Source organism: Vulpes lagopus, chromosome 8 (genome assembly GCF_018345385.1).
Source record: "Vulpes lagopus strain Blue_001 chromosome 8, ASM1834538v1, whole genome shotgun sequence".
Classification (NCBI taxonomy): Eukaryota; Metazoa; Chordata; class Mammalia; order Carnivora; family Canidae; genus Vulpes; species Vulpes lagopus.
The window spans coordinates 103,857,210-103,869,209 of record NC_054831.1 but is presented as its reverse complement, the minus strand read 5'-3'; the positions used below and the strand labels follow the sequence as shown (position 1 = coordinate 103,869,209).

The following is a 12,000-nucleotide window of genomic DNA, read 5'->3' as shown; positions in this document are numbered from 1 at the left end:
GAATCATTGATGTTAAATATGGTCATCATGTTTGTTTATTTACTTATTTAAGTAATCTCTATACCCAATGTGGGGCTTGAACTCACAACCCCAAGATCAAGAGTCTCATACTCTATCTTGACAGTGCCAGCCAGGCGTCCCTAAATATGGTCATCATGAATGACTGCAATTAGAAGCTCTGACAAATCCTGTCTCCCAAGTTAGATCAAGTAGTTGAACCAGTAATAGCAGTTAAAAAGCCCTTTTATTAAACATTTTTCAAAAGCCCGAGTATATAATTTGACCTTACAAATAACCTAAGTAGAAATGAAATATAGGTGTTGTGTTAATCACTGAAATTAGCCTAGAAGTGATTTGTAATAAAATGAACAGCACAGATACAGATTTACCTCTCTATGTTTACTTTTTCTTTTTTTTATGTTTACTTTTTAAACAAAATTTGTCTGAATCTTTTAAGAGAAAGAAGTTAAAAAAAAAAAAGGCAGTATTTTGTGGTAGTTCTGGTCACTGCAGGCTTTAAACACAGGCTACGAACACCTCTGGGCAGAAAAGGTGAAAAGGGGTCTCTAGATATGCAAGATTTATTAAATGGAAGATCATAAAGATTCCTTTGCTTTTATGATTCCATGATTCTATTTGGCCTGATATTCCTTTGTGAGCTAGTGAAAATATGCTGTTACATGTAATAAAATGATGGGTCTACAATGCAATCATATGGTCATTTATCACGGGGAATAATATGTATTTCTTAGATTTTACAGATAAATTTACTGGCTGTATACTGAATGAACAACTGTCAGTGGACATTTCAGTAACAAGTCTTTGAAAATTAAAATAATCAGCTTACCTTCCAAAGTGTCGCTTCAGAGGAAGCCTTCCAATATCTTGAATAAAAGAAATTTGAGCTGAAACAAGAGATTAACAAAAAAAAAAAAAAAAAAAAAAAAACTTTAAAAAGACATCTCTCTGAAGAATATATACAAGTGCCCCCCCCACCCCCCGAAAAACGGCCAACAAGAATATGGAGGGATGTTCAAAATCATAAATCCCTGGAAAAAATCAAATTAAAACCACAGGATACCATTTCATATCCTTTAGGGTGTCTGTTATTAAAAAAAAGGAAAAAAAAGGTTTTGAAAAGATATGGAGAAACTGAAACCCTTGGACATTGCTGGTAGAAATGTAAAATGGTGTAATCACTACAGAAATGGTAAGGTAGCTCCTCAAAAAATTAAAGACAGATTTACTATATGATCTAGCAATTCCACTTCTGAACATACACCCAAAAGAACTGACAGCTGGGTCTTACAGAGTAATTTTCTAGAGAGACTTTACTCCGGGGTGGGGGTTGTAGCCGAGGCCCCATAGGACCCCCTACTTCCTGTGGATAGCCAGGAATTCAGGACTCCCTCTGTCCAACTGTAGCATGAAGCTTTATCCTAGTAGCACAGCAGGCTGAGAATCCTGCCTCTTCCTGGAATGCGCTGGCCCTTGCCCAAGCTCCCGCACAGGACAGAGGGGCCCAGCCGTGATGATCAGGGGCCGCCTCCACGTGAGCACTCGCCCAGAACAGTGACATGCTACAGGGGCTCAACAGTAGGTCTGAACTGGCAGAAGAAAGTCAGTCAACCTGAACAAGACTGATAAATACTGTGTAATCCAAGAGAAGAGAAAATGGAGCAAAATGAACAAAATTATCAGAGGAATGCTATAAGCATTCCAGCAAACACTAACAGAGGACCAGAGTGTAAGACAAAGAGAAAGGAGTAAAAAATAAATGTCTAAAATGACACAGTAAATAAAGAAATGGCATGAAATGATACAAAGAAAAACCAAAATGTCTTTTTTTTTTTTTTTAAGTAGGCTCCACACCCAACGTGAGTCTTGAACTCCCACCCTAAGATCAAGAGTTGCATGCTCTTGGGGTACTTGGGTTGTGCAGTGGGTTGAGCGTCGGACTCTTGGTTTCAGATCAGGTCACGATGCCAAGTGTTGTGGGATGGAGCCCGAGGGCTCCATGCTCAGTGCTGAGTCTGCTTAAGATCCTCTCTCCCGCTCCTTCTGCCCGCCCCTCTTCCCCACCTGTCTTGTGTGTACAAATTCTCTCTCTCATAAATAAATAAATACTTTTTTAAAAAAAGAGTTGCATGCTCTACCAACTGAGTCAGCCAAGGCACTCCCAAAACATCTTACTTTTTGCAGAATTTATAAACTTTCAAAGTTTGTAGATTGACCTTGAATACTTACCTTTTTAAAGATCCACTACAGAACAGAATTGGGACTTTTTAAAAAGAGCTTTTTGATATGGGAAACTGAGTTGCAATCCTATCATCTGAATTTTTAACCAGTGGGTAAATGATTCTCCAGATAATTCCAACGTAAGGTAGTCTAAACTAGTACTAGATACTAAACTGGGGAAGGTGAGAATAAACTTGGTCTTGGACTGAAATTGAATGTCCTGGTGTGAACTCATGGTTTATACATACACACTTCCCACTTTGTTCCACTGAAACAGCTTAGACACAATGATACTCTAGAAGCAATGACATACCTAGTGCCCAGATCCTAAATTCTCTCTCTCTCTTTATAAGTATGCTCTACATGCAACACGGAGATTGAACTCACAACCCCTACACCCTAGATCAAGAGTCACTCACTCTATTGGCTGAGCCAGCCAGGCACCGCCAGATCTTAAGTTCTAAATACAACTTCCACTAAAAGGAACAAACACTCCTTGAAATTCCTATTTCCAGGACTAGAGCAAAGAAAGTACAAAATGATCCTGGATTTCTGATATTTATGAAAAAGACATGAGAGAGTGCTCTCTGCTCTGCTTTCTCCATGTAGGAATACAAGAGGGTGGCTGTGAGGTAGGAAGGAGACCTTTACTAGACACTAGATCTGCTTGGACTTCCCAACCTCCGGAGCTGATTGAGCACTTATAAAATATGGAGTGCTATCCATGGTAAGTGATATATGTCAAAGCGTATGCATAATACTTGTTTCTGTACAGAAAAAAGTCTGGTAGAGTTCATACCAATCTTTCAAAAGGAATTGCCAGTGGTTATAGGGGACTTGTAATTTTTACTTTATATACTTCTGTACTGACTTCTTCCTTCCTTTTTAAATCAAAAACATGTATTAATTCTGGGTTAAAAAATGAAGGGAAAACAACTTAGCCTCACTAGAATATAGCAATGAGTTGACCTACAGAAGGATAAAATTATAAAACACTACTTCTTGGGATAAATAAAAACTCATGTTATTACCTGGATTTCTCATTGGAATGGTTAACAAGGCAAGATATGGCAACAGCTGAGTTTGGAGGCATAAAGCTGGTAAGCAGAAGTCAGAAAAAAGTGCTTTTGCTGCCAGGCAATTTTCCCGATACTGTACAGAAGAAAAGAAAAAAGATGAAGTGAAAAATAAAATTAAAAAACGTGGAGATGTATTCCTAGACACACTAAGTTTACTATATTACAAAGTGTGTTTACATGACACAAACATACTTTATCTTTTTTGTAACTATCCTAAGCTTATTTATAATAAAGCATTCCACCTACGTGACTATTCCATATTTTACATAATAGCAATCAGAATTTTTTAAGAGACTTAGGTAGAAGGAAAAAAAACCCTTAACAATTGAAGAAATTCTTTTTATAAGGATAACCACAAACTATGTGAGGATATTGTTTCTCAGTAAAAGAATTTCTTTGGGACGCCCGAGTGGCTCAGTGGTTGAGCATCTGCCTTTGGCTCAGGTCGTGATCCAGGGGTCCTGGGATGGAGTCCCACATCGGGCTCCCACAGGGAGCCTGCTTCTCCTTCTGCCTGTCTCTCTGCCTCTCTCTGTCTCTCATGAATAAATAAAATCTTTAAAAAAACAAACAAAAACTCTACAAGGCAAAATTAATACACGTGCTCTAAAGAGAAAAGCAAGTCAATAAAGGACATAAATTGTTACACGTCATGAAATTCTTTAAGAAATCTGTTGGAAAAAATGTCTCAGTTAATGAATTAGAAGCTCATATTTAACTGTATGATTTATGACTTGGAAGACATATTAGAGATGATGTAGTTTAGGGCCACAAATTCAGATGCTGGAGGAGACAGGCACGTATATAAATCAGTCCAGTGAGACAGCTGGGGAGGGGAGTACCCACCACTCCCACCTTCAAGGGACAGATGCTACTTGGCTTCATCAGATTGCTGCCATGAAAAATACAGACCAGTGCTGCCTTACTTTGCATTATTTTCAGGAGAGTCCAGGAATTCTGAGCTAGAAATCCGTATCTGAATTATTATACTTATTTTTTAAAGACGGACAATTTATGAAAAAAACACCTTCCTGTGTGCAGTATTCAACTTTGGGGCCAGCTACTTTTTAAATTTTTAATCCAATCCTCCACATTTAAAGCTGTGGAAACTAAGTGCACATTAGATAAATATCCTATCATCCTGTCCAGATGGTTAGAGGTAAAGCAAGGATTTATTTTTTTCTTTCTTTTGTAGAAAAAAAAAAAAAAGGAATCTCTATACCCAATGGGGACTTGATTCTTGATTCAAGACCCTGAGATCAAGAATCACATGGCTCTTCCAACTGAGCCAGCCAGGTGCCCTATTTGCAACTAAAACTAAAAGATCATTATAATGATAGTATGAACTCAGTAACAGTCAACCAATAAATAATGTGCTTGAAAATTTTGAGTGTTTTTTTCCTTAATAATGAGGCATTTAAGAAGAGTGTCCTTTATATGTCTTACTATAATTCTAAGAAAATTGTGGGTGCTAGCAACTATTTCTTACTAATAAAAAAACACTTTTTCAAAACTTAAAAAAAAAATGACTTTACTGAGATGTACTCACATAACATAAAGTTCACCTATTAAAAGTTATGTAACTCAGGATGCCTGGGTGGCTCAGTGGTTGAGCATCTGCCTTCGGCTTGGGGCATGATCCCGGGGTCCAGGGACTGAGTCCCATATTGGGCGCCCTGCAAGGAGTCTGCTTCTCCCTCTGCCTGTGTCTCTGCCTCTCTCTCTGTGTCTCTCATGAATAAATAAATAAAAAATCTTTAAAAAGAAAAAGTATATAATTCTTTTTTTACCTTTTTATTTATGATAAACCACTGGGGTTTGTGCAAGGGTCGAAAACTTGATCCTCCTCCTTGGCAATGAGCAAATCCTCGGGCCTTGTTGGAATGTATCACACCTCTCGTAGCTATGGATGTACTATATTGCCTGAGTAAAGAACGTGTCTAAAAAAGGAGACAAAGTGTAAAATAAAGAAAATAAGAGATTTACAATTGGTATTTCTGATGTCAAAGAACCGCTAATCATATTTACTTGATTTATGTTCACTTTAAAAAAAATTATTTTAGAGACAGCACACACACACACACACACATACATACACACACGCATGTGGGTAGGGGGAGGGGTGTAGGGAGAGAATCCAGACTCTTTGCCAACTGCAGGCCAGATGCAGGGTTCCTGGTAACCCATGAGATCAAATTCAAGCTGAAACCAAGAGTTGGATGCTCAACCAACCAAGCACCCAGATACCCCTTGCGTGTGTTTCCTTTTTCTAGTATTACCACACCCCTAAAAATAATATGCTATAAAATTACCTAAATCAAATTCAATTGAACCACAACAATCAATTGTGTAGCATCTTTGAACTCTGGCTGGATTTTGGATGTGGATGGTGAAAACAACTTGAAATACATATATATATACATATATATATATAAATATATATATATATATATATATTTTAATTTATTTATTTATGAGAGACAGAGAGAAGCACAGGCAGAAGGAGAAGCAGGCTCTACGCCGGTAGCCTGACGTGGGACTTGATCCCGGGTCTCCAGGATCCCACCCCGGGCTGAAGGTGGCACCAAACCACTGCGCCACTGGGGCTGCCCGAAATACATTTTTTTTTTAAAGACTTTATTTTTTATTGCTTCTCAGCCTTTTGGCCAAGATCAAGTTAAGATTTTAAGTAATCCCTACATCCAATGTGGGGCACAAACTTACAACCCCAGAAGTACAAGAGCTGCATGTTCTACTGACTGAACTAGCTAGGTGCCCCTTAAAATACATTTTTGAGACAATTAAAGAAGTCAGAATAAGGACCGTATATTACTTAATGAATGTTATTTTTCTTAAGTGTGATAAATGCTATGTGGTTGTAAAAAGGGCAATGTCCTTATATATGCTTAAGCATTAAGTGGTCTGATGTTTGCAATATTTTCCCAACTACTGAGCCAAAACAAGTGTGTAAACGCAAAGAGGTTATGCAAATGTGGTAAAATGTGAAAAACTGGTGAGCAAAAGCTAAGAGTACATAAACATTCATTATACTATTCTTTCAATTTGTCTATAGGTTAGAAAATTTCAAAGTAGAAAAGAATATAAGAAGAATTAAATGCAACTGCTGAATAATGAAACTCTAAATATAATAAACTATATCATACATGTTTTTTATTATATCTTTCTTAATTTTAATTGTTAATGCTATTTCAGTATTTATAACACAGAAACATTATCAAAACAGTGTTATGCAAAAGAACTTTCTGTAACAGAAATATTTGTTATTTAATAAACTATTCACAGTAGCTATTCAACACAGTAGTTGCTAGCCACAGGTAGCTATCAAATGCTGGAAATGTGGCCAATGTGACTGAGGAACTGAACTTTAAAATTAAATTTAACCTAATATAAATAGTCATATGTGGCTAGTAGCTATTGCATTGATCAGAGCCGTGCTAAAATGTTAAGGAATAACACAAATTTTATAGTGAATTATTTCAAATTTGTAAAAAAATTATTTAAAAAAAGTATAAAAAGCACATTTCTTCCCCCTCTACTTTCCAATGGTTGTCAAAATTTCTGAATCTATATATTAATTTTATAATCAGAAAATAACTTTAGAAAAGATTGGTGTTATCACCAAAAAAGTCAAATTAACCACTGTCAAACACTGGGATGGATGAATTAATTTCATTATTGTTATGTTATGTAAGATGTCAAATAATGAGAAATAAAAGCAAACTTTCTCAAATCTGAGGAAACATTCATAACCAAAAACAGTTAATTCAAATGGTCTTACATTCCAGTCACCGCTGAGGATATCTGCAAAACTCAGAAAGTCACTGGCTCTCACAAGATCATCTACTTCCATGAAGAAATCTATGTAGTTTTGGTGAAGATATAAATTAAATAACTCTCCTTGCATGTGTGACATTTCTACCACTTCCTATAAAAAGAAGCATAAACATATAAGTTAGCTAAAAATCTAGGGGTTAAATGTATATAGCCACAAATGTAAATAATATATATCCTCTACGAAGTACTAAACGTTATTAAAGACTGTACCTCAGGTTGAACAAGTAAGGTATCTCGCTCATGCTCTGATAAATGTGAAGGCAATCGAGGGGAATCTAATTCTGTTAAAGATGCTCCTGTAAAAAAATTTCTAGAATTACTAAAAATAACACCATCCTATAGTTACATAGAACCACCCATATGAAGATTTTTTTCAGCACTTTAGGCACATAATACCAAACACACTAAGATGTTAAAAAAAACAAAGTAACTGGAGGCTTACGTGAGTTGCTTCACTATTACCGTGCCTTGCCACTATATATACAGTGAGTTGCCTCATTATCACTATTAACTCAAATTAGAATTCTGATGCCTGGATTATTAAACTAAATATTCCAATTCTCAAAGTGCTCTGCAGCATTTCACCTTTTCAGCTCTGAGCTGCTTTCCTCTTTGATCCTCAGTCTCAATATAAAAATCTTTACTGTTTTCTCTACTATGTAGGCTGAGATTGCTTTCTGCATGAGAGAACAGGAACCCTGTTCCCTGATACAAGAAGTTATAATGAATGTTGAGAAGGAAAACAAAGAGTAGAGGGAAAATAATTGGTGGGAATAGCCACTGAGGCTATTCAGAGGTAAGAGGATCCAAGGACAGGGGTATGTCTTCACTTTCACCTAAGTGATGCCTGTTTCATTCGGTTCGGGTGGCATGAAGGTTTCCATATAGAAATCCCAAATTTTCAACCATCTGGAAAGAAGAAACTGAGAGATATTAGCCTAAAACAAGAAGGATGCCTGCAGTGAAGAGACAATGAAGCAGAAATACAGAGAGACAATAGAGGACAAAGAGGCAAGGAAGATGAGAATATGGAAAATGGGTATGGGAGGCACTCAGAGTTTTATAGGAAGATTAAAAACAGTCGTTTAGAACAAGTGGGTTTTTGGCAACCAGAAAATAGTCTCAGATAATAACAAGTGTAATAAACATGAAACTTCAGTGAATGCTTGGTTCACATACTATTTGTGACCCAGGAAAGCAGCTATTCTACAAGAGGTATGAAAAACTACCTGGGAGAAAATTGAGGACATTGTACACATAGAACTTTTCTCAATGGTCCATTATGATTATTTATTCAGTGCTGTAACAGGTAAAACGATTCCCAACTATGGCAATAGTTTCCTTCGAAATTTTGTATGAATTGTTTCAATCTATACAAAAGCATGTCTGACCCCACCGCCCCAATCCTAATTCTCTTCCTTCAGGATCAGCAGATAGAGAACTATTTTTTTTTTTAAGATTTTATTTATTTATTCATGAGAGACTCTACAGAGAGAGAGAGAGAGGCAGAGACACAGGTAGAGGGAGAAGCAGGCTCCCTGCGGGGAGCCCGATGCAGGACTCGATCCCAGAACTCTGGGATCACGCCCTGAGCCAAAGGCAGACGCTCAACCACTGAGCCACCCAGGCATCCTGAGAACTGTTATTTTCCACATAAAAAAACCAGTTTGGGATTTTATTGAAAGGAGAGACAATTCGGAAGCTTAGACATCAGTGATCCAGGTGGAAGGACTGAGGTGAAGCAGGCATTAAAGACAGGAGGGAAACAGGAGGTTGGGGGACAGAGCCAATAGTGAAGAGAAATGTAAAGAGATACAAAGAAGCCTGAAGCTACCTGGCAATTTGCCTAGGGTCCTCGTGTCCAGAGTTCAGGTCTAAGGGTGCTTTGGACTACCACCAATTGTTGCTAAAATTCTAGAGAACCTGATGTCTTACCTGCAGCAAACTATATTTTTAAAGATTTACAGTCAGGGATTGAGTCTACAGCTTTTAGATTTAATCCTGTCCATAGTCCAAAAATGCTCTAAATACATTCACCTGCTCTGTCTTAGCCCTTGCCCAACAGTGTCAGACCTAGCCCTACCTGCCAAATAAGTGACATTTTCAAAAACTGGTATTTAATGTCAGTTGTAAGACTAACAGATTAAAAAAAAAAACATATAGGATTCTCTTACTTTTACAATATAATATTTTCCCCAATGCTCTGAAGAGAAAGAGAGAAACATCTTTGCCACCAATAGCTTGGACTTCTTGGTTTTCAAAAACCCTATCAGTTTTTTTCCTTCGTTTTGATTTTGACAGCGCAGCATCTGATTTTATTGAAGATATTCCTTTCTTCCTTGGCCATAAACTGTTTGTTCCTAAATAATATACACCCAAGAGACAATATTGAAAATAAAATTAAAATATGAAAAAACTGACAATATTTTATATACAGTAACACTAAGTATTTTAGTTAAAATATATTTTTCTAATAAATGGTAATTATAAAGTATGTGAACTGAGTAAGAGTCGGCTTTGAGTTGCTATGTTATTAAAATGGAATAAAATCTCTCACGACATAGATTTCAAAGTTTCACACATAGAAATGACATATTCTCTAATACAGGCCTATCATTTTGATTTCTCATGGTACTGCTTGTGCAAGGAACTGTTCTTGGTGCATGATATGTATTAGCCAATTAAATCCTCAAAACAACTTGATTAGGGGAGAACTATTATTATTACACATTAAAGATAGGAGATATAAAGAGGTTAAGTAACTGCCTCAAGGTCATCAGCTAGTGAGTGATTTGAATCCAGGCCGTACAGTTCTGTAGTGCATGTTCAACAGCTATTCTGTATTACCTCTCTACTCATTTGGGCAGTCTTCAATTTATGAATAGACCTGTTTTGACATTTCATTGGTAAATCTACCATTCAAAACCCAGAATGCATCACTTAAGTAGCCTGGAAGAGCAGACAGAACATAGGATCTGGGTTTTATTTTTCTTATTGTCTATCTCATTAAGCTGGTCAAGAATTAAATGAGAAAATATATGATTGCGAATACAGTTCCTGACCCACTCAGAAAATATTTTCTTCCGTTTAAAATTTCTGAGCTCAGAATAATAACATTATAAATGGTAGTTAGGACTGTAAACTGGCTTACTTCAGACTTCTCAACCCATAATTCCAATAGTGAACCTAAGCACCACTTACATTTATGTGCCTGAATGAGAATTCCAGTTTCAGTTGTATTATGCTGCCTATTTACTTTTCTCTCAGTTATTTTGAAAAGGAAAGATGTAACCTAAACAAACAAGTTTCACTTGTAGGTAGATACTAGGATTTCAAATAGATTTTGAGAGCTCCAAAGATGGCTTTTAATTTTTCAAGGTCAATTCTTCAGTGTGAAATATCAAGTAAGGTGCTTGGTTAAATGTTTTCTGATGAGGACAATGTGCAAGAAACCATGTGCTATCTCTCTATATAAACTTTTTAAAGATTTATTTGAGAGAGCAAGTGAGAAAGCATGCGAGCATGTGAGTGGGGGGAGGGGGCAGAGGGAGAGAATCGTCAAGCAGACTCCCTGAGTGCCAAGCCCCACATGAGGCTCCATCCCATGACCCAGGAGATCATGACCTGAGCCAAGACCAGGAGTTGGTCACTCAAGCTACTGAGCCACTCAGGTGCCCTTTTGTTTTTTTTTTTAAAGTAGGTTCCATGCCCAATCTGGAGCCTAACACAGGGCTTGAACTCAGGACCCTGAGATCAAGACCTGAACTAAAATCAAGAGTCAGACACTGGGGCAGCCCAGGTGGCTCAGCGGTTTAGCGCCGCCTTCAGCCCGGGGTGTGATCTTGGAGACTCAGGATCGAGTCCCATGTTGGGCTCCCTGCATGGAGCCTGTTTCTCCCTCTGCCTGTGTCTCTGCCTCTCTCTCTCTCTCATGAATAAAAACAAAACAAAACAGAGTCAGACACTTAACCAACTGAGCCACTAAGGAGCCTCTATGCGATCTCTATACGGCATGATACTGCACCCTTTTTTACAATAAAGGTAAAACAATTTGCTAAATTTATCATACATAAATTAAAAATAAATAAAAAGCAAACCTACCTACATACAATACTATATATTTTTTAAAAAATGTATTTATTTTGGAGAGAGAGCATGCCCACGTGCACAAAGCAGGGACGGTGAGAGGGAGAGAGAGAACTTTAAGCAGGCTCCATGTCCAGTGTAGAGCCCCACCTGGGGCTTGATCTCACAACCCTGAAATCACAACCTGAGCTGAAGAGTTGGATGCTTAACCTACTGAGCCACCGAGGAGCCCTTTAGCACAATACTATTAAAATTCATTAACAGGGCAGCCCCAGTGGTGCAGCGGTTTGGCGCCCCCTGCAGCCCGGGGCGTGATCCTGGAGACCTGGGATGGAGTCCCACATTGGGCTTCCTGCATGGGGCCTGCTTCTCCCTCTGCCTGTGTCTCTGCCTCTCTCTGTGTGTCTCTCATGAATAAAAAAATCTTAAAAAAAAATAAAATAAAATTCATTAACAGCTGACCATTTATTGACTCCTTTTTCTTTTTTCCATTTATTGACTCCTTAATCTATATCAAGCACTGGAATACACATCCACTTTTCACACAACTCTAAGAGAGGTTCTCATACAAAAGGTGTGAATATGCAGACACAAAATGATTGTCATTTGCAAGATTAGTCACCAGTAAATGACAGAGCCAGGATTTTCACCCAAGAAGTCTCATCCAAATTAACTTTATTTTTTTTTAATTTTATTTATTCATGAGACACACACACACAGAGAGAGAGAGAGAGAGAATGAG

The 12,000-nt window shown here is 37.6% G+C and overlaps 1 protein-coding gene across 1 annotated transcript in view; it reads right to left on the bottom strand.

Moving 5' to 3' along the window:
* RAD17 (RAD17 checkpoint clamp loader component) overlaps positions 1 to 12,000 on the bottom strand; it is a 30,378-nt gene that overhangs the window by 2,199 nt on the left and 16,179 nt on the right. The window contains exons 12-17 of the mRNA XM_041767024.1: positions 9,347 to 9,532; positions 7,383 to 7,468; positions 7,117 to 7,263; positions 5,108 to 5,257; positions 3,270 to 3,390; positions 848 to 905 (exon numbers count right to left, since the gene is read on the bottom strand). Coding sequence (XP_041622958.1) covers positions 848 to 905; positions 3,270 to 3,390; positions 5,108 to 5,257; positions 7,117 to 7,263; positions 7,383 to 7,468; positions 9,347 to 9,532 — 748 coding nt within the window. The remainder of the gene's footprint in view (positions 1 to 847; positions 906 to 3,269; positions 3,391 to 5,107; positions 5,258 to 7,116; positions 7,264 to 7,382; positions 7,469 to 9,346; positions 9,533 to 12,000) is intronic.